This window comes from Cnephaeus nilssonii, assembly GCF_951640355.1.
Source record: "Cnephaeus nilssonii genome assembly, chromosome: 8".
Lineage (NCBI taxonomy): Eukaryota > Metazoa > Chordata > Mammalia > Chiroptera > Vespertilionidae > Cnephaeus > Cnephaeus nilssonii.
In genome coordinates this window covers 86,022,575-86,046,504 of record NC_137079.1, presented here as the reverse complement: position 1 = coordinate 86,046,504, position 23,930 = coordinate 86,022,575, and the positions used below count along the sequence as shown (strand labels likewise).

The 23,930-nt window shown below is 42.1% G+C and overlaps 1 protein-coding gene across 1 annotated transcript in view; it reads right to left on the bottom strand.

The window, feature by feature from the left end:
- Positions 1-1,142: 1,142 nt before the first annotated feature.
- The window catches only part of COG3 (component of oligomeric golgi complex 3), an 80,784-nt gene continuing 57,996 nt past the window's right edge, over positions 1,143-23,930 (bottom strand). The window contains exons 18-23 of the mRNA XM_079779609.1: positions 22,623-22,711; positions 22,385-22,519; positions 17,575-17,650; positions 11,310-11,437; positions 10,433-10,531; positions 1,143-3,797 (exon numbers count right to left, since the gene is read on the bottom strand). Coding sequence (XP_079635735.1) covers positions 3,768-3,797; positions 10,433-10,531; positions 11,310-11,437; positions 17,575-17,650; positions 22,385-22,519; positions 22,623-22,711 — 557 coding nt within the window. The 3' untranslated portion in view covers positions 1,143-3,767. The remainder of the gene's footprint in view (positions 3,798-10,432; positions 10,532-11,309; positions 11,438-17,574; positions 17,651-22,384; positions 22,520-22,622; positions 22,712-23,930) is intronic.

The following is a 23,930-nucleotide window of genomic DNA, read 5'->3' as shown; positions in this document are numbered from 1 at the left end:
GAGCATGGATAAAAAGCTATGACACATTTTGGGGGACAACTGAAACTAAAATATGGACTATTAGATACTACTGCATACTTTTAGGGATAGTGATGGTATTCGAGTTATGTAGGAGAATGTCCTTAGTGTTTGGAGATGCTGATGTATTTTAGGATAAAATGTCTTCAACCTACTTTCAAATCATTTCCATGTGCATGTGTATACACTGATAACTAAAACCCACCTGGTTAAAATGTGTGAAAGAATTCAATCTTGTAAGAAAAATTTTTAGAGTATACATAGACAAACCCAGATGCTATATGCCAAACATTTCATAGCAATTTGCCTTTCAGGGTTTATTTATTAAAGACTTTCACAGTTTATGTTAAAATTCAAACACTACAGAAATGTCTAATACTGAACATTTTTAAAATCAGAAATAGTTTTTAAAACTATTTCAGAAAAGAAAAAAATGTATTCATCGGGTCACTATTTAACGGGTGCCACTATTTCAAGTTCCCAGCAGCTGCTGGGCTGGCTGCTGAGGGAGCAGGCGGCGAGCTGGTTAGTGGGAGGAGCCCGAGAAGAGCGCCCAGGAAGGAGGCAGGGAAGCCAGTGCCTCTGAGTAGCGTCTCTCGCCAGCATCCCAGCTGCCTTTAAGGAACGGCCTCCGTGACAAACTGCGGTGACACTATTCTTCTCACTTATAAGGTAGTAAAAGAAGAGAACTTAAGCTATGGAGTTGTTAAACCAGGGGGAAATACACATTTGTTTTTATTGCTACCTCAATGATGCTAAATTTCAACACAACCATTTGTGCTGACAGTACTCGGGAAATTGGCAGTTTTGTAAACAAAGAGAAATTTAAATTCCTTCAACTAATGAAGCATTAAGATGCTTCAGAAATGTCTTTCCACAATATTCATCTTGCCGAAAGAACCCACACACTGCAAGTAAAAGTGGGGAAGTCGGAGTAAGATTGGCGGAGCACACCAACGTCAATATCCTGCTTGTGATATCAAGTGTTACAGTTTTACAAGATGTTACCATTGGGATCTGTCTGTATTATTTCTCACAACTGCACATGAATCCACAAGTTAGTGCAATAAAAACTTCAATTAAAAAAATTTTTAAAGAATCCACACACAACACATACGTTAGGAAGCAAAAATCTTTGTTTTTTTAAAAATTCACATTTCTTAAAAACAGCAATTTCTAGCCAAATAATATAAAGCCTTTTAAATTAATTATTTGAAAGTATGTACACTCTTTGTATAAGTAAACACTTGAAACTGTACATATTTAAACAAATATTCATTTAGCAAACAAGTTGGACCACTACCACCTACTCAGCACTTGGTAAGGTGTTTGAGTGTTTCAGAAATAAAAGATTCAACACAAGAACAAGTGCTGTCAAATATTTTGATCCTTAAGAACACACACTGCTCTGTACATCAAATTACATCAATCATAGTATAGTACATTAATCATGCCCTTATTTCTTTGGAAAGGCTTTTTAAAAATCCAATATACAACATAATACACAAAACTGGGTATTTTACAGTATATTTCATTAAACATGTATTTTAAATAGTAAATGGAAGTAGATTCAATCTTCCTATTTCATTCATTTCATGTCAAAGAATGAATATGGATCTTCTTTACCACCCCAAAATATAGCCCTATCAAGCAACATACATCACTAACTTAAACTGAGTTGAAAAACGAGTGACCTGTTTAAAATGACAGACATGTAACCTACCTACACACTGCGGGCATCTGCTCTAAGGGGATGAGAAAGCCTGCTGGTCACGCAGAATGAGGTCTGCTGGCCACATTCCAGAACATCTGTCAGTGCTCCATCTCTAGGCTAGTGTGTGAATGCTCAAAATTCCTTTCAATCTAAAAAGCAGGCTGCATTGACTCTCAGAGGCAAAACCAACCCACTCAGGAAATAGGTATTTGTAGGAAAATTCATAGAAGTGCATAATGTATTTGACGATCCCTGATATAGTGTGGTAGATGCTAAGGGTGGGCCATCCTCATCCTCCTTATCTTGGTTAGTAAAATGTATTTGCTGTAGCGGGTACAGGCACAACCACTGAATATAAAGAACTACTAAACCTGAAGGCAGTGTACAGAAGGCTGGTAACCTTGACCTGCATGCATGAGATACGCTCTTCATCAGGTCTCCTTCTCTCCTGTGTGTACAGTTAGCACACATGACGGTACTTCCCAGGCACAAACACTGGCTGTTGTGCCATGAAAATTCACACTAGGTCCTGCGCATGTGCAGGCTGCAACCCCCTGCAATTCAAGGAATACAGACACTGGGACCTTCCCTGAGATCCCTGACTCTTGAAACTAACACATCAAAAACACAGGAAAAGGGGTGGGAGGAGGTAGAAGAGGGCAAAGGGAGGGCAAAGGGTGGCAGAAGAGACTTGATTTTGGGTGGTGAGCACACGATGCAGTGTGCAGATGACATTATAGAGTTGTACACTTGAAACCTGTATGATTTTGTTAATCAATGTCAACCCAATAAATTCAATAATAATAATAATAATAATAATAATAATAACGATGATATTTTACCTTCCCAAAATAGAGCCCTATTGGTGTGGCTCAGTAGTAGAGCATTGGCCGCGCACCAAAGGGTCATGCATTCAATTCCTGGTCAAAGGCATGTACCTGGGTTGCAGATTTGTTTCCCAGCCCCATTTCAGGAGCATGCAGGAGGCAAACGAATAGTATATCTTTTTCACATCAATGTTTCTCTCTTCCCCTCTCCCCCCGCCTTTCAACTCTCTAAAAAAAAAAAAAATCAATGGAAAAAATATCCTCTGGTGAGGATTAACAAAATAACAATCTATATATATATAAACGCCAAGCGACTGGAACGACCAGAACGACCGGTCGCTATGACGCGCACTGCAGCCAGCCAACCAGCCGGATCAGGGGCGGGGCCGGCCGGCCAACTCCTGGGGCCCCTCCCCCCAGGCGGCCCTCCCTACCCCTTGCCAGCCCAGCCCTGATTGGACCCCGATCAGGGCCAGGGCCAGCAGCCAACCTCCCACAACCCCTCCTCCTGGCCAGCCCAGCCCCAAACGCCCCGATCAGGTGGGCCGGCCGGACCCCACCCATACATGAATTCGTGCACTGGGCCTCTAGTAATAATGTATTTTTTTAAACACAGGAGATAACACCCTGAACTCCCAGAAAAGCAGCATGTGTTCTCAGAAGCATCCAATCTACTCCTAACTAAATTTCAATGTGACGGGAGAAACATTATATTGAATGTAGAAATAACATTTCTAGAAGTAAAAAAATAATAATAATCACTGTGGAATGCTCAGTGGTTAAAAGTGTTGCAGTGTTTCACGCTTTAAGAAACCTTACTCTTAGAAGCTTCCTAATTAGCAGTATTTCCATAAAGTTCTTCTCTACACTATCTATTGCAACCTATTTTCATTGCACATCTTTTGCAGAGAACCATTTCACCGCGTGCTCACCATGGTTACCTCTTAAAAACTTACATTTCTTGAGGCCATTTAAATGAAGCAAGTACTGCTGCTCATAGATTAATCTTTGGCATTTTGATGTTTTTACAAGGGAAACACCCATTTTTTAACCCTCTGCTTGTATGTCATCCTGCAGTCCGCGGTAAGGAGCACGCCTGAGTGGTTCTCGGGGACATTCCCACGTACAGTGCCTCACGTGTCCCGCAGTCGCATGCCTCTCAGCCGCTCCTGGACAGACCATTTACGAGCACCGCCGGACTGGTCTGGTTATTTAGAAACTGATAGTAAGAGGTTCAGCTGTAAAACAAGGTGAAAGGCGACATTAGTTCTGCTGTGGAATACCACGGAAAAGTTGTTTAGAGCCTCAAAAACAGAATGAGAGGAAAAGTCTAAGATTTTTAAGAGAACAGGTAACATGGCTGTGAGGTATGAACTGGACCTGCGATGCTGATCTGATTGCTGAAGCTGCCACTGGGCACTGAATTTGATGGAGGCCTGTGGGGAGTTACACACATCACCTAATCCAGACCCTCAACTCATTCAGAATCCAACGAGGACGACAGAAAAAACTACAGACCAACACTAACAAGGGACAGAAATGCACCTAAATAATCAACTCCACCTTTTTCTGTGCAGAGTGTGCTTTCAGAAGAGTTGTATGAATGACAAATTCTTTGAAAGACTCTCAAAAGCATAAGAACAGGCATGACAAGTGAATTTCCGCTCACACGCTCATTCTTACTGAACCCAGGAGCGCCCTGGCCACTCTGTAAGGGGGTTGTGACACGGAGCCGGCCAGAAAGCCAGAGAAAGCCACCTGGTGACAACGGGGAAATGACAGCCTGCACACGGCAAGTTGTCACCCAGGCCCTAGCAAGACTCGCAACTAAATGAACAGAGCAGTGAACCCTTCTATAAAGTATAAACTATTTTGATAATCAAAATAATCATGCATCCATGGCCAGTGTGGCTCAATTGGCTGGAGCGTTGTCCTGTGCACTGAAGGTCTCGGGTTTGATTCCTGGTTGCAGGCTTAATCCCCAGTCGGGCGCGTACAGGAGGCAACCAATCCATGTTTCTTTCTCACATTGATGTTTCTCTCTCTCCCTCTTTCTTTCTTTCTTTCTCTAAAATCAATATTTAAAAAAAAAAAATAACCCCATAATCCAGTGCAAGAAACACAAAATCACCTGTTTTTCCTGACCAACATATAAAACCTGGATCTAACCATGAGAAAAAAGACAACTTCAAATTGAGGGACATTCTACAAAACAACTGGCCTGTCAAGGCAAAGAAAGCCAAAAAGGCTACAGAACTGCTCCAAATTCAGAGAAACTAAAGAGCTGTGACAGGCAGCAGCACCTGGGCTGGAGCCCTGAATATGGACTGTGGATTAGATAATAGGATCAATGTTACATTTCCTGTTTTGAGCATTGTGGGAGGGCAGAGTAAGAGAATTCCTCGTTTTTAAGAAATACACTGAAATATTTCCAAATAAAGGAGCACAGTGTCTCCCAACTTCCTCTCAAATGACTTAAAAAGAGGGGCAAGGAGGGAGAGGAAAGGAGAAAGCAACAATAATAAAGCAAACGGGGCAAACTAAACAGCTGAGTCAAGTTCCTTATTACCATTCTTGCATTTTTCTGCAGGTTTGAAATTATAAAATAAAGTTGCAAAAATATTTGTACAGATGCTCCTCGACTTACAATGGGGTTATGTCCTGATAAACCCACTGTAAGTTGGAAATATCGTTAAGTTGAAAATGCATTTGATACGCCTAATCTACCAAACATCACAGCTTAGCCTCGCCGACCCTCAACGTGCTCAGAACACTTACATTAGCCCACGGCTGGGCAAACGCATTTAACCCAGTGCCCACGGTACAATGTCGGTTGTTCACCCTCGTGATCTGGGAGCTGTGGCTCTCTGGCCCTGACCAGCAGCATGAGAAAGTATTGTGCCACATATCACTAGCCCAGGAAAAGATGACATTCAAAATTCCAAGGACAGTTTTTACTGAATGCATCACTTTCACACCATCGGAAAGTCAAAAATCATTCAGTTGAACTATCATAAGTCAGGGACCGTCTCTACTGCCATACATTGGGCTTAAGAAAACGGGTCATTGGCAGGAGACTTGGCTTAGGGTGGTGAACACACAGTACAATATACAGTTGATGTTTTATAGAATTGCATCCCTGAAGCCTATAGAATTTTATAAACCAATGTCACCCCAATAAATTCAATTATTTTTAAAAAGGAAATGGGTCACAAAAATTCAATTTCCAGGGAAATTTAAAATGAGCAAGAAAGTGAGAGGAAAGCAGATGGTTCCGTCCAGGAACAATGCAGAGCATGGAAACACAAGGTTCTGGTCTCCACCAGGCAGTTCGGAGCCCAGTGACTTAACCTCCCAAGGCACAGCTTCCCCATAGTAAAATGGGGTAAACATAGGAAGGCCAAGCGAGGATTCAATGAGATGACACATGTCAAATGCTTAGGACAGCACTTGGCAGCAGGCAATCATACCAGCTATTATCTAGAAAATGTTAACAGTTCTGAAACAGAATCAAGGCACAGAAAAAATGAGGGTCTCTATTAATGTTTTTCAAACTGTAGGTTTCAACCCACTGGGAAATCATGAAAATAATTTAGTGGCTCCAAAGAATAAGGAACAGAAAGACGCAAAGCAAAGCAATTGAGTTGCACAAACTGTAACTCTTTTTAAGTTACAGATATATACACACATACACTAAAGCATGCATCTCGCTGGCAGGAGTCACGTGGAAGCTCAGGAATTCTGTTCTTTTCTTTTTTTTAATATATTTTATTGATTTCTTACAGAGCGAAAGGGAGAGAGATAGAGACTTAGAAACATCGATGAGAGAGAAACATCGATCAGCTGCCTCCTGCACGCCCCCCCACTGGGGATGTGCCCGCAACCAAGGTACGTGCCCTTGACCAGAATCGAACCCGGGACCCTTCAGTCCACAGGCTGACGCTCTATCCACTGAGCCAAACCGGTTTTGGCAGGAATTCTGTTCTTAATAAGTCCTGCCCCGCTACTCTCCACTTACAATCATGCAAATGACTATGACTGGAAGGAAAAAATTAGACAACTATGTTGAATGATCTCTCTTGGATTTGTAACCACTGAACTCAACTGAGCCTTCCTCCTCACAGCTTTAGCACCTCACTCTCAGCGGTGACCTTCCTGTTTCACTCACACGTGAAGCAGAGGACAGCTTCCATGAGCTCCCAAGACATCCACTACTCCCGCACATGTGCCCCCCACTCAGCCTTCTCTCCTTTTCCACAGACGGAACCCCAGGCACCTAACAAAGGCTCCACCTCCCAACAGCTCCTGAGATTCCATCCCCCTTCTCTACTCAAGGACGTTTTTCCAGCATAACTTTTTCCCTCTCTTTGGTTCTTCCTCATGAACATGTAAACATGCATTTCCCCCATTTTTCAAAATAAAAAAGGAAGGTTAATAACAATAACAAATAAAAAGTTACCTATAGTTCAATAACAAAAATATTTATCTAGAGGGGGGAAAAGGAAAAGGCTGTAGGATCCTGGAATGGGAAACAAGACATCTCCAGATTTACCTTGTCTCTAATTCTGACTTGGAAACCATGTAAATATTTTATCTAATTAAAAAACAAAATTAAATCAAAATGTGGGAAAATATCTCTAAATATTGAAAACAAACCTAACTAAATTATAGTTAACTAGAGGCCTGGTGCACGAAATTCGTGCATGGAGGGGGGTTGTCCCTCAGCCCAGCCTGTACCCTCGCCAATATGGGACCCCTTGAGGGATGTCCGACTGCCCGTTAATCGGGCAGTCGGACATCCCTCTCACAATCCAGGACTGCTGGCTCCCAACTGCTTGCCTGCCTGCCTTCCTGATTGCCCCTAACCGCTTCTGCCTGCCAGCCTATCACCCCCTAACCACTCTGCTGCCAGCCTGTTTGCCCCAACTTCCCTCCTCTGCCGGCCTGGTCACCCCTAACTGCCCTCTCCTGCAGGGTTGATCACCTCCAACTGCCCTCCCTTGCAGGCTTGGTCCCTCTCAACTGCCCTCCCTTGCAGGCTTGGTCCCTCTCAACTGCCCTCCCTTGCAGGCCGGGTGCCTCCCAACTGCCCTCTCCTGCTGGCCATCTTGTGGTGGCCATCTTGTGTCCACATGGGGGCAGCTATATTGTGTGTTGCAGTGATGATCAATCTGCATATTACTCTTTTATTAGATAGGATAGAGGCCTGGTACAGGGGTGGGGGCCAGCTGGTTTGCCCTGAAGGGCGTCCCGGATCAGGTGGGGGTTCCCTTGGGACGTGGGGCGGCCTGAGCGAGGGGCCTGTGGTGGTTTGCAGGCCGGCCACGCCCCCTGGCAACGCAAGGGGAAGCCCTGGTATCTGGAATTTATTTTCCTTCTACAATTGAAACTTTGTAGCCTGGAGCGGAGCCAAGCCTGGGGCTCCCTCCGAGGCCGGCAGCCATTTGTGTTGGGGTTGTAATTGAAACTTTGTTGCCTTAAGCGGGTGGGCACGGCCAGGGTGTGCGGAAAGCTTTGTTTCCCCTGTTGCCGGCGGCAACCCTGGCCTGCTCTCTCAAGCTCCATTCTGCCGCCATTTGTTTGAATTTGTTTACCTTCTATAATTGAAACTTTGTAGCTTGAGTGGAGGCTTAGGCCTGGCAAGGGCAGGCGGAAAGCTTGGCTTCCTCTGTTACCTAGGAAACCTTGCTCTCTGTGGCTGTAGCCATCTTGGTTTGGGTTAATTTGCATACTCACTCTGATTGGATGGTGGGCGTGGCTTGTGGGTGTGTCGGGGGTATGGTAAATTTGCATATTTGTATATTATTAGATAGGATAGTATAATCACAGAATATAATTACTTCAAATAACTTATAAAGTCTATTAATGTACAACCCTAGAATTACAGAAATAGCTTTTTAAAATATGATCCATTTTATCCATACAAAGGAATATATACAGCCATGGAAAAAAACGAAGTTCTGATGCGTGCTACAACATGGATAAGCTTTGGAAACATGCTAAGAGAAAAAGACCAGTCATAAAAGGCCAGAGTAGGCAAGTACATAGAGACAAAAAGTAGATTAGTAGAAGAGCAGAGAATGGAGAATCTGCTAATGGGTATGGGATTTCTTGAGGGGGTTGGGGGGGGGGGGGCATGAAAATATTCTGGAATTAGCCCTAGCTGGTTTGGCTCAGTAGATAGAGCATAGACCTCCAGACAGAAGGGTCCTGGGTTCGATTCCAGTCAAGGGCACATACCCGGATTATGGGCTCAATCCCCAGGAGGGGGAATGTAGGAGGCAGCCAATCAATGATTCTCTCTCATCACTGATGTTTCTCTCTCTCTTTCCCCCTCACTCTTCCTCTCTGAAATTAATAAAAATATATTTTTTAAAAAAGGAAGGAAGGAAGGAAGGAAGGAAGGAAGGAAGGAAGGAAGGAAGGAAGGAAGGAAGGAGGGAGGGAGGGAGGGAGGGAGGGAGGGAGGGAGGGAGGGAGGGAAGGAAGGAAGGAAGGAAGGAAGGAAGGAAGGAAGGAAGGAAGGAAGGAAGGAAGGAAGGAAGGAAATGTTCTGGAATTAGTGGTGAAGGTTGTATAATTTCGTGACTATATGAAAAACTGTCCACTTTAACGGGTAAATTTTATGGTATATGAATTATATTTCAATAAAAAATGACACATTTCCCCTCCAACTACCACCCCATCTTCTCTCTCCCCATAAAAAAATCCCTCAAAAGATTTACCCACACACTCTACCTCTAGTCTCTCTCCTCTCAGTCTCCATCTACTCCAATTAGGCTCTCACCAACCTTACCACTTTCTCCCAAATTCTCTGGTTCTTACTATACTAAAATACTAAACTATACTAAACGTAAAATATCATCTATAGAACCAGCTTACTCTTAATACATAATAGGTTAAAAACTTGCTGACTGAACCAAATGAATCACAAACTAAGTTCTATATTGAGTTTTCTAAAAAGAAATACTTCTAACATCTTATCTCTAAAATAACTTTTTCATTTAAAATGTGGTCCTCTTTTCATAACATTGCAAACAAAATTATTCAGCAACCTAAATACCACTATTTGAATCTTTCACAAACAGTTCATTTATCTCAAACACACCAACTTTCAATACTAGAAAGGATTAAAAAGCAATTGAAAATTCTAAAACTGAAAGGGGGCAGAAATAGAATGTTGGGGAACCAGCTAGTACTGTAATAAATATTAACCCTGCTCTGTTAACTATGATTGTTTTGTTCTGATTAAAGAAGGCACATTCTAACTTAGCTGGCAGCTGCACACAGGACCTGGGAGCTCACCTGGAAATGCAGCCCACCCCCATCCCCTATTTGGAGCTGCCCATTATCATGGAAAGATTAACAACTTTAATGTAGAAACCAGAATCACCAGCCCTGTGAGGACCCCAGACCTTTTGCATACCTGCATGCCTTTGCAAATCTCCAGCCTACTTACCTGTTAACTGCTCATTCGGCATACCCTTTGGCTATTTCCCCATGTAACCCCAGCCCTTGCATATCACTAGGCCCTTTGAAGATCCCCAGTCCTTTTGCATATCTGTAAACTGCCGATTTGCCCTTTTGCCTACATTCCTTTGTACTTCCACCAATATAAGCAGCTGGCTTACGGTGGGCTGCAGAGCCGATTTTTGTGGATGACCTGCTACTCTCCCATGCTGCCGGCAATATTGGAATAAACGCTCATATATGACTCAACCCTGTCTCTGCTTAATCAGCATGGACCCATTGTCTGGTTACAAAACCATCACCAAAAATTTGACAAAGTTTGAACTCTTGCTCATCAGAATAAAATATTATACAATATTTACTCAAACAACTAAATAACAAGAATCTTCGGACTATGGATTACCTGTTCCATAGTAGGACAAGCAATGATGTGGATATCTTCAGGACTGAACTCTTCTTTTAACAAAACATGGAGCTTCTGGAAGACTTGCTGAACATTATTCTGAGAAAGAGAAAAGGCAATCATATTAAGTGAGTCACTAAAAACATGTACAGCCATCTTAAACATGGAGCACTAAGAAAGTTAAATCGTAATGATAATTGCCAAAACGAGTGGAGGAAATGTGTCTTTCATGGAATTACCAAAGACATAGTTTGCACTTAATATTTCACATGCTAGCACAACCCAAGTAAGACTTATCATAGAATGCTTCCTGGAAAAACCAAACCATAGCAAGTCCTGTCCCCCAAGAACCTTCAGCAGCAATTTCTTAACAAAAGACAATCAAGTTCCTAGACACAAACTGTACTTTAAAAATCAGCCAACGCCTTGGGTAAGGATGTGAGCCCGAAGTAGAGCTGGAAGTTATGAGTTCTAAATTTGCTCTGACATTTAATACCTTAGTGGCTGCTACAAGCCATTTATCTCCATTACTCACCAGTAACACAGGTGTAATCCCTTAAAGACTGCTCTTTCATGTGTTGGGCCACACATCCAATGTGAAGGTCTAATTATTTATTTATGTATTTATTTACTAATCTCTACTTTTAGGGAGAAAGTACTTCAGTGACAAAGTGAGGGGGATGGGAGGTATAATCAGACAAATGCCGCTTGTAAACCTTTCAAGAATCACAGGGATTATTAGTTAACGTCACCAGAATAGTATGCCAACAGGAAATTATACTATTTTTAAGTATCTACAGGAAGAGGAAAATGGTAGACAAGGCCAGAACACTTGAAGAGACTGGCCAACATTCAAATAAATTATCATGATACTCACCCTAACAGGTTTAAACAAGATGAACTCGGTATCTTTATTGGATAGGTACAATGACATACTTCTCAAGGTCAGAGGCAGCTTTGCTTTTATGGTCTTGTAGACACTTGCCACAAGGTCACTGACCTTTGCTGGAAAGAAATTAACCTCATTTGTGTCACAAAGAGAAGAAACATTTCCATTTTAATTCAGAGGGGAATATAGGGAGAGAAAAGTAACAAAAGAAAAGACTCATTTCCCCAAAGAATTCTTTCACTTTTCTTGTTTATCAAGTTTAATCACAAACTCTATAAACATTAATAAACTTCTAAATACAAAATCCTAATCCCCAGGGCTAAGGAGGCAAAAAGAATTCCTTGGCATGCTTCAGGACATTCGCTGGGGCTGTAATGTGGTTGGTGCCTTTGGAACTTGGAGATTAAGTGCTAAGGTAAATGAGCTTATTCATCTGCAGAACTGACTCACAGTAAGAGATGCTCTCTGCCTTACAAGATCATTCAGAAAATATCCACATACACTGAATGGGAACTAAAAATTCTGTTACATTCTTATACTGTATTATCAAAAAGGGAATAGAATTCCAGAAAATTCTAACTGAAATAATTATGTAGCCAAAGTGTAGTGTCTGAAAAAAAGTTAAAATAGAAAAGAAGAGTAGCAATCTGTACAAAAGTATTTAAAAGAGGAAATTAACCTAGAAAGCTACAAAGGAAAAAACTGATTAATAATTCAAAGATGCTCAACCTCACTCATAATTAAAGAAATGCATATTAATATATTTTCAGATTAGCAAAAATTAAGATTGTGAATATCCACATTTGACAGGGGTATGGGGAAAGACTCCGTCATCCACTGATGATGGGAGTACAAATTGGTTCAATCTCTTTGGAGGGATATTGAGCAATGTCTAGCAAAATAAACAATAACCTTTCTACTGCTAGAAATTTACCTTGGATGTACTCACAAAATAAAATATGTGTGTACAGGGACATTTCTTAAAGAGTGTATGGAAAAACAAAAATACTAAAAATAACTTACGTACCATTAATAAAAGTATTAAAAGAAATTGTGCTACAGGGATATATTCTGTGCATCCATTAAACTGAATGGATGGAGCTGGATAGATTGGTTCAGAAAGGACCCAAGCTACAGAGTAAGTTAAAAATGCAAAGAATAAATATAATTTTATTTATACAACATGTTTTAGGTCCATATAAGTTAGTATATACATAAATAATATGGGGAGGCCCAGCTGGAGTGGCTCAGTGGTCATGTTTCCATTCCCGATCAGGGCACATACCCTGGTTGTGGGCTCAATCCCAGTATGAGGCATGCAGGAGGCAGCCAATCAATGATTCTCTTATCATGACCAGAGGCCTGGTGAACAAAATTCATATACAGGTAGGGTCCCTAGGCCTGGCCAGCGATCAGGGCTGATCTGTGGGGCAACCGGTAGGGCGATCGAGGGGCCCCCGTTGGCACCTGCCTTGGCTGGCCTGGCCCAGTCCGCTTGCCAGCCCCACCCCCTCTGGCACCCACCTTGGCTGGCCTGGGGCCTGCGGGCTGGGGGCAGCTCCTGGGTTGAGCATCTGCCCCCTAGTGATCAGTGTGTGTCATAAGCGACCGGTTGTTCCACCAGTCATTCTGCCATTCGGTCGATTTGCATATTAGGCTTTTATTATATAGGATGTTTCTATCTCCCTCTCCCTTCTTCTCTGAAATCAATAAATATATTTAAATAATAATAATGGGAGGAAATCATTACTCATGGTTACCTCTGAGAGGATTAGTTTGGAGGTGGAGAACAGAATTACTTTTCATTTTATACTTTCTCACAATTCAAATTTTATATCATATCAAAAAAAAACCTTTTTTTTTAATTGAGGACAGTTGTGGTAGAGCAGGAGAGGAAAGTGCCAATGCTCTCAAGAAGAACAAATAATCCAGAAAGGGGTTATTTTTCATAAAATACATGAAAGCTCCTTTAAGACCATTAATTCCACAGGCTCTGGTTCTGTCATTACTAACACACTTCAAGGTTCACTAAGACAGTTTTCAGAGCACTTGATCACCAAAAGGTGTGTCTGGAGCCTAGTAAATAAAGTACAGTAATCCTCCCTTATCTGAGGTTTCACTTTCCACATTTCAGTTACCCTCAGTCCACTATGGTCCAAAAATATTAAATGGAAAATTCCAGAAATAAATAATTCATAAGTTTTAGCCCTAACCAGTTTGGCTCTGTGGATAGAGAGTCAGCCTGCGGACTCAAGGGTCCCAAGTTCGATTCCGGTCTAGGGCATGTACCTTGGTTGCAGGCACATCCCCAGTGGGAGGTGTGCAGGAGGCAGCTGATCGATATTTCTCTCTCATCGATGTTTCTAACTCTCTATCCCTCTCCCTTTCTCTCTGTAAAAAATCAATAAAATATATTTTTAATAATTCATAAGTTTTAAATTGCACACCATTCTGAGTAGTGTGACAAACTCTCGCCATCCTAGCCAGGACATGAATCACCCCTTTGTCCAATACATCTACACTGTATTTGCTTGTTAGTCACTTAGTAGCCGTCTCCGTTATCAGACTGACTTTTGCAGTATGGCAATGCTTGTGTTCAAGTAACCCTTATTTTACCTGCAGTGATGCTGCTAATTTGGATATGCCAAAAAGAAGCCATAAAGTGCATGTGTGTGTGGGAAAAAGCATTGAATTTACAGGGTTCTGTACTATCCTTGGTTTCAGGCATCTACTGGGGGGTCTTGGACTGTATCCCCGGTGGAAAAGGGGACTACTGTATCCTCCAATTCCTAAAAAGATATATTTCCCAGAGTAAATTAACAAAATGACATCCTAATTTATAACGGGATCTCCTGTGAGTTTATCATGAAATGAACCCTGTAAACTGATCAATCTGCATGAACCAGTAACGCTGGGTTTCTAGAGGCCTAAAACAACTCCCTCAATTGTTTTTGATGCTCTCATCTCAAAAGCTACAAAACCTGTCTGACATTTAAGTGTGGGCTTCTTGTATTACAGAGCAAGGAAAAGCAACTCCACAGCCAGCCCCAGTGGCTAGTCAGAAGATACAAGTAGGTAAACTGAAGTCCTATCATTTGCCAAGATCTCCTCACTTAGAAAAAAACAAAATGGGTTAATAACAAAGCAGCAAGCCCGATTTTAATCTGTTTTTCTGTCAGCTCCCTTTCAGCAACAACTCTAGTGATGCTTAAGAGCACAACACACCAACACTGGGGGGTTCTATTCAGATTCCACTTGAGGAAAGGACCTTTCCAAAGGGCACTATGCATCAAGCCCCTGGGCGTGGCTGCACTAAATATAAATATGCCTGGGCCTATTTGTTGGTTCCTATCTATCTGAAGAAAGATTACACCCAAGAGTTTCATTTACTTAAACACTCAAAATAAAATCAGCTCCTATTTCGAGATAAGCTCTGTAAATGACTGAACCTTCACCCAATTAATCCAAAGATGATTAGAACTCTTTCTAGAACAATGCTGAATAATGCACTAACAAGTCTGCTCCTGACTGTGAGGGGGTCAAACAGGTGGTCGCCACCAGGTCAACCATGCTTAGAATTTCCAGTATTGTAAGAGAATCTCGCTTTGCGTCTTCTGACAGAATGTACTGCGGCATCGAGTACGCTCTCTGTCCTTCAGTAAGGTGGCAAAAACCCCAAGCTCATACAATAAATGGAAGGCCTAAAGCATGTCACAAAGTTCACTTGCAATAAAGCAAATCAATGCAAACTTATATTGAGATCAACAAAGTTCACATTGCAAATTTTTGAAATACCCTGTCTTCCTTTCAGTACAATTGATAATTCTCTACATTTACAAATCTTCCTAAGAGATACAGAGCTACTCTTTCAACTTCTTAGTTCTAATTCAACTTTAAATTAACATGAGGCAGTGCAACTGGCATGACTCAGTGGTTGAGCATAGGCCTATGAACCAGGAGGTCATGGTTCGATTGCCCACTGGGACACATGCCCCGGGGTTGTGGGCTAGATCCCCAGTGAGGAGGCATGCAGGAGGCAGCTGATCAATGACTCTCTCTCATCATTGATGTTTCTATCTCTCTCTCCCTCTTCCTTCCTGAAATTAATAAAAATGTATTTTAATTAATTAGTTAACATGAGGCATCCTATCTAATAAAAGGGTAATATGCAAATTGACCATCACTCCAACAAACAAGATGGCCACCCCATGTGGTCAAAGATGGCCGCCCCCATGTGGACACAAGATGGCCAGCAGGGGAGAGCAGTTGGGGGGGACCAGGCCTCTAGGGGAGGGCAATTGGGGGCAATCAGGCCTGCAGGGGAGGGCCGTTGGGGGTGACCTGGCCGGCTGGGGAGGGCAGTTGGGGGAGACCAGACCGGCAGAGGAGGGCAGTTAGGGGCAATCGGGCTGGCAGGGGAGCAGTTAGGCGTCGATCAGGGTGGCAGGGGAGTGGTTAGGGGGTGATCAGGCTGGCAGGCAGAAGCAGTTAGGGGAAATCAGGCAGGCAGGCAGGTGAGCGGTTGGGAGACAGAAGTTCTAGATTGTGAGAGGGATGTCTGACTGCCCGTTTAGGCCCCATCCCGGTGGGATGGGGCCTAAACGGGCAGTCAGGCATACCTTGAGGGGTCCCAGATTGGAGACTGTGCAGGCTGGCCTGAGGGACACACACCCCGTGCATGAATTACGTGCACCAGGTCTCTAGTCTATATATATAAAAGCCTAAGGGACTGAACGACCGAACAACTGGTCAACCAGTCACTATGACACACACTGGCCACCAGGGGGCAGACGCTCAATGCAGGAGCTGCCCCCTGGTGGTCAGTGTGCTTCCACAGTGGGAGCGCCATTCAGCTGACCGACGGGCACCAGACGCCAGGCCCATGGCTGGCAAGCGCAGCTGTAGCGGCGCGAGCCTCTATTGCCTCCACAGCAGCGCTACCGAACGGCAGTGGTGGCAGGAGCAGTGGGGCCAGGATGAGCAGGAGCGGCGTGGGGCCCAGCCCAGGCTCAGGCTCCTCCCTGGCTGCCTGCTGATTCGCACACTACTACATCCCTCAGGGGATGTCGGACTGCCGGTTTCAGCTCAATCCCTGAAGGCCAGGCCCTCGATCGGGCCGAAACCAGCAGTCTGATATCCCCAGAGGGGTCCGGATTGCGAGAGGGCACAGGCCAGGCTGAGGGACCCCACTGGTGCATGAATCTGTGCACCGGGCCTCCAGTTAAATAATAATAACTGAAAATTTTAGAATGGCATCAATTCTTTTTCCCAAAAGAAATACCTGACAGACATAACATTCATTTATGTGGAAAACCAATCATATTAAAAACCTAATTCTAGATTACATGCTTATCGACAGCCAATTCTTTGTAGATGCTAAACCAGAATCATTCTTTGGATCTCCCTCACAATGAGCAAAAAGCTTCCCTACCAATTTGGACACAGATTATCCCAAATTAAAACACTGATTTTTTTTTTGCCATTTTGCCCTTTTTAGTTTCAGAGAATCACTATCACGGTATGAGCCAGGGGACAGCCAAATATACCATCTAACAAAATTATTTATTCAGGTTTAATGGCAACTTAAAATATCACAAAATGTACCTAAAATAACTCACAAAGTTAGTCATGATTTTAAATGTGTAATGTCTAATGCTAAAGATAAAAAACAACAAAAATAACCTAGCACACATAAAAATGTACATTTAAGAAAGAGTAAGATTGGGAACATTTCAAGCGTATCTGCCCACTCCCAACTGACACTACATTTTTTTTACCATTTTTCTCAAACACTCTAAAACACTGAACAGAGGGTGCAGCTTGCATAAAATGATGAACAAAATAATGTACCACATTCCTTTATAATACTTGAAAAATAGTAGCATTCATTCTATAATTTTATACTATCATCTACAGTATTTTCATCAAAACTGTATAACACAATGAAAAGTGGTTGTATAGAAACCAACAGCCTCAGTGACTCCATCTAAGCCACATTTTATTTTTAACTGTGTGTGTGTGTGTGTGTGTGTGTGTGTGTGTATAAAATTCTTCCTTCCTTGAAATGCTTGTTGAAATGCAGGTAGTGGTGGCGAATAAAAAAAGACCTGTCAGCTCGAAACTGCATCTTGTATTAAGCCAAACCACAGTAAGAGTAGGAAACCTGCTCCAAGCTGTCAGAGCAAGGACTATATAAATGGAAATTAATCAATATCCTAAAAAAAAGAAATCCCAAATAGCAAAATGTGAATACCTGGTTGTGCCCACGGCTGCTGTGAGAGAGTGTACTTGGGTCCTCCCTGACTGGCCATTGTTTTTAATGCTGAAACCTAGCAAAAGAGACAAAAAAAAAGTTTCATTTCATTGATGACAAATTAAACTAGTACTTCTCTCAAAAGATACATACCACTATTTGAACCTATCTATATATATTCTATATATAAAAAGCCTAAATGACTGTTACGGCCGAACAACCAGAACAACCAGACGACCGGCCGGTAGCTATGATGCACACTGACCCAGACCTTGCTGCTGGGGCCCTGACAGCCCCGAATCCGGTTCACCCGCACCTTGGACCCAGACAGGGCAAGACGGCCCCCATCAGCCCTGATCGCCAGCCAGGTCTAGGAACCCCACCTGTGCATGAATTTGTGCACCGAGCCTCTAGTTAAAACATAATGAGTCTGGCCAGTGTTACTCATGGTTGAGTGTTGACCTATGAACCAGGAGGCCATGGTTTGATTCCAGGTCAGGGCACATGCCCAGGTGGCAGGCTTGATCCCCAGTGGGGGCAAGTGCAGGAGGCAGTCAATCAATGATTCCCTCTCATCATTGATGTTTGTATCCCTCTCTCCCTCTCCCTTCCTCTCTGAAATCAATAAAAATATATTTTTAAAAAAATAAAAACTAAAAAATAAGTCTTCTGACAACCTAAGAATGTTTTCTACACACTCACACTTTTATTTTACTATGCAAGCCCATATCCTATGTAATAAAAGCCTAATATGTTAAGTGTCCGGTCGTCCGGTTGTCTGTTCAACCAATCAAAGCGTAATATACTAATGATATGCTAAGGTCACTCAACCACTAGCTATGATGTGCACTGACCACCAGGGGGCAGAGAGTCAACCAGTCAACCAGTCGCTATGACGTGCACTGACCACCAGGGGGCAGACGCTCTGACCGGTAGGTTAGCTTGCTGCTGGGGTCCAGCTGATCAAGACTGAGCAAGACGGGCCAGACACACCCTGGAGCCCTCCTGCGGTCCCTCCCCGGCTGGCCAACCTCCCACATCTCTTCCTAGCCCCGATCATGCATCGGTGGGGTTCCTCGGCCTGACCTGCGCCCTCTCGCAATCCAGGACCCCTTGGGGGATATCGGAGAGCCAGTTTCAACCCGATCCCGCAGGCCAGGCCAACGGACCCCACTGGTGCACGAATTTGTGCACCAGGCCTCTAGTATATTTATAAAATCTGTCCAAGCTTTAAAACAAGCTGAGGACATTTTGTTGATGAGACTTAAATCCAAATGGTAAGTGCTGAGACCCACAAGCATACATCCAGATGAAAGATGAAATACTGTTTCCTTTCTGTACCTATGGATGCTGTTTTTCTTATAATCATTTATCAAGGTGCAAGCACTGGTTGCCTTATAAAATGCCAACTACAATAAAAAAGGCACAAAAAACTTCACTTACAGATTTGCTTTTAAAAATCATTTAGCCCAGCCAGCATGGCCAGAGTGATTGAGCATCGACCTACGAACCAGGAAGTCATGGTTCAATTCCCAGTCAGGTCACATGCCTGGGTTGTGGGCTCAATCCCCAATGTGGGCGTACAGGAAGAAGCCAATCAATGATTCTCTCTAATCATTGATGTTTCTATCTCTCTCCCTCTCTCTTCCTCTCTGAAATCAATAAAAATATATTTTTAATAAAAAATTAAAAATCATTTTAAAGTTTTTCAATACAATACTCACTAGAAAAAAGTGAAAATTGCTCCACAAATTCTAAGAAGCCACGTCTTAAATGATCACATATATCTGTGTGAACTCTAGTGCTTACATTTTATGCTTGTGTGTATGTGTATGCATGTGTGGACATGCACACATGTATATGGTGTATATCTTTAACTCTGACTCACTCTATGCCAACAGGACAGAGGAAGGGACCTAAATTTGGAGTAAGATAACATAGAAGGGATGCTCAGTCCTCTACTAAATATGTTGACTGGAAATTCATTAAGGAGCAGTGAAGGGCCAGGGTTGGAAAAGGAAAAATTATGCACCATAGAATGAGAAGAGGGGATGAATTGTCTTCTCAATGATGATTAGAAGAGGGCCTTTCCCTCACAAATCCCACAGTGAGGAGAATATAAAAAGAGATACATGAGCCCTTACTGGTCTGGCTCAGTTGGTTGTGTGTCTGGTCAGGGTACATGCCTGGGTTTAGGACTTGATACCCAGTAGGGGGCGTGCAGGAGGCAGTTGGTCAATGTTTCATTCTCATATCAATGTTTCTCTCTCTCCTTCTTCTTCTTTCCTCTCTCTCTTAAAATCAGTAAAAATTTTTTAAAAAACGGAGATGCATGACCAGCATAGCTATATTTAGGTCTCCACTATAGACACACAGTATGCCCATGGAGAACCATTATATAATTCAGACTTGGAATACATATATATATATATATATATATATATATATATATATAAATATATATATATATAGAGAGAGAGAGGGGGGGGGGCAATATGCAAATTAGGCCGGGATGCCGTAATGTTCACGACCAGCTCAGGAGGAAGCTGCATCACGATGGCTCAGGAGGAGCTGCACGCGCAGATGGGCGGGAGGGGACTGCGTTTTTCCCCCAACCCCAGCAGACACACACCGGGGGGGGGGGGGGGGGGGGAGGGGGGGAGTGCTCCAAGTGGCTGCAGCACAGCTCAGAGCACACCCTCAGTGGGTGGCGGTGGCAGCCGGAGCAAAGCAGCCTGGGTCCCGGGTGCCTGGCAGAGGCAGGAGCAAAGTAGCCCTGGTCCCAGATGCCGGAGGGAAGCTGGTGCTGGCAGCCAGGGGAAGGAAGGCCTATTCTTGCACGAATCTTCATGCACTGGGCCTCTAGTTTCTACATAAGCCTCTAATGTTTAAAAAATGTTCATCATGTCCAGAGTCTTTTAAAATGTACAACTGTATAGTTCTACCAGATTTATCAAACTTATACTAACGTCAGCTTGGAGGATCACATCAGTCAATTTTCATTCTCTTTATTTCAAGGAAACTGTACTTTTCTAGAAAAACCCTTTAACCCTAGATTTCATTATAATCAACTTGTTTCTATGGGAAGTTTCACTCTGCTGCTGTTATTGCAAAATATTCATCTGCAATATTTCCCACCAGTATTAATGTGGAATCTTCTCCCAAAAATACAGGGTGGGGTAAAAGTAGGTTTATAGCTGTGAGTACACCAAACAGGTTATTTTTGTATTATTATTTGTTAATTATTGTATTATTTTCCATACAAACAACTGTAAACCTACTTTCGCCCCATCCTGTACAAACTATAATCTACAAACTGGTTTTACATTAGTAAAAACTATGATGACTTATGAATAAATTACAAAGTATCAATACTTGTACCATTTTTTAAAAGTTGAAACCTAGGGGAAAACATTTCCACCATCTCTTTTTAAATTTACATGGTAGAAAACTCTCTCTCTCTCTCTCTCTCTCTCTCTCTCTCTCTCTCTCTCTCTCTCTCTCTCTCTCTCTCTCCAAATACTTGACATGAGTGGACTAAAATCCACTAAATAGTAACATACTCCAATGATAAATAGAGTAGTTTGACTGGTTTAACATTTCTATATTTGCTTTTTTGGTAATTATTGTTTTTTAAAACTAATCTATTCTGTTTTTATCACAAGCTCAGGTATTAGTGTTGATGCCTGCAACAAGTCACTAATGAACAATTTGCTTAGCTATCTTCTGGTCATTTCATAGATGCATCTTGTCTCCCAGTTAAAACTTAGTTAAGTAAATTTGAGAGAAAAGTCTGTGAGACTTCTATTCTTTTTATGATGTTTTCTAATAAAAGTCTGGACAAGCAGTAAAGGCTCAATAAATTACAGTTAATTTCAAGACTTTTTAAACATCTTTATGAGGCAAGTCCTTAGTAACAACACTTAAATTTTTTTAATGATTAGATTGGAACAGGAAAGTCAAAATAGTCATGATCTGAATTTTTCAGTGGCTGGCATTAGATAGTTAATGGATTTTAACTAGGAGACAGAGAGATACACAGATGGTTATAAACTCATATATCTGGTGATTAACAATGCAATGAGCCCTGACCAATGTTGCTTAATGGTTAGAGCACCTGCCTGTGCACTAAAGGGTCTCAGGTTCGATTCCTGATCAAGGGCACGTACCTGGGTTGCAGGTGTGATCCCCAACCCTCAACCCCAGTCAGGACTTACGAGGGAGGCAACCAATCAATGTGTCTCCCTCACACCGATATTTCTCTCTTTCTCTCTCTCTCTCTCTCTCTGTCTCTCTCTCTCTCTGTCTCTCTCTCTCTCCCTCCCTCCCTCCCTTCCACTCTCTAAAAATCAATGGAAAAAATAAATATCCTCCAGTGAGATTAACAACAACAAAAAACACAATGCAATGATACAAAATCAATTTTCAATTATCCGTGCAAAGGGAAGGGAGAGATAGCATGTAAGACACAGAGGAAAATAGTTCACCCACTTAATAGGAAACCCTGATCAGCAGGACTGCCATGCAGGTCCTAATCTAGGAAAAGTGAGAGTCCCAGACCACATGCAGATGCTCTCAATGTGGACAACAGAACACAGGTAACCAGAGGTCTGCTATAAGCAGTTTTTATTTAAAAGTTCAAAGCAGAAAGCTTGTATAAAAAGAAACAAGGTGATGTCCTAGACGAAATCATTAAGACTTGGGCTTACTATCTCTTTCTGCCAGAGTTTCACAAGAGAGTAATTAATTGAAAAGGAAATCTAGGAAAGAATTCAAAATTACTTTACTGAATATGCACCAAGGTCTATACCTTTGTCATGAACTCCTCCAGCTGCTCTACAAACTGCTTGGTCTGCTGCTGAATGAACTGTTCACAGGCCGATTTCAGATGACGGTCTACATCTTTTTTAGAGTCAAGATAATGTTCTCTTATCTCAGGAGTGCCCTAAAAGAGACAATTTCCTCCTGCTTTTACATGCTTAAAAATTACCAGATATGTAAAGAATGCCGCTTATCTCCCACCACAAATGAAACAGATTCCTTCTTACCTCCAACAAGAACTCTATCAAGGCATTGTTGCTATTCAGCCTAAAAAATCTTGGAACAGTCATAGGGTTCAGGATTTTAAATGCTGCATCTGTGAAACAAAATTACTCATCCAGTGAATATGTACAATTTCAAAAGAAAAACTGAGTTACTGTTTCAGTGTTAATAACATACACTAGTTCTCTATTACCACAAAGCAAGAACAGTTTCGTTTTCACCAACTCATCTCCATGATGACATTGAGATTAGTGCCAAGATGGCCACGGTACCCACATATCGTTATTTTCTAGAAGTCAGAAGTGCAAAATGACTATTAAACTTAATTATTCACTTATAGAAAAAAAGAAAAATGATAAATGGTAATCGATACCTGAAAATTTCGCTGCTTTACTCTTACGATGCTTAATAGTTTGTTTTTTAAATATTCATATACTTACCCAGCTTCTTTTGTTAAGATCCTGGCTGGCACAGAAATTTATTCATTTGAAGCAGAGTGAATAAACTAATGTGTCAGCCAGAAAGAAAACACCAAAAGGACATATTTACCCCTTAACCTCTAGACCAACTAGATCTATATGAAGTATTAATTGAGGTCTCATTGATGTTCAAATGCAATAAGATATAACATTAGTCGTGAAAGGTTAGAGGCTTAAAAATAAAGATAGCAAGTATTATTAAGGGATAGTCAGAAAAGACCATTTTTTTGCTTTGCTTTGCCAGACTGGAGAAAGCAGAGCATGCAATGCGTCCAACTGCGGTTTTACCACAATTGCACTTACTGCCCTGACCCTGATCTTACTGAAAAAGAACCTCGCTATCAGATCCAGTGTTCAGAGTAAGGTTTTAGTAAATGCCTCTTTGTGTCTGCTCTCTTTCCTACAAGATACCTGACCGAGTGTCTGCAATAAACAGAATCAAATCAGCATATGGGAGAATTACATATACTTTCGAGAAAACATACTTTAAACCAATATTTGCCAAAATTTTAGGATATTTCATTTTTTCACACCTCAGTGGATCTATACTAGAACCCAGCAGCAACCAATTATGAACTTTAAAAAGTGCCAGAAAGTAGATCAGCCCTGCTTTATCCCACCACGAAAATAAAGTAAGGACTCTCAGCGCCTGGCATTCTTCAAGGTTAAGAGCACTATTCCCACATCTCACACTGAAAAGAAAGAAGAAAATCAACTAGAATGGTTGAGAGACAGAAGCTTCTGATGAGAATAAGCTCTAGAAAAATTATGCATTCTCTGAGGATAAAAGCCAGGAAATTGGGCTGCTGTTTAAAAAAAAAATCACCAAATATA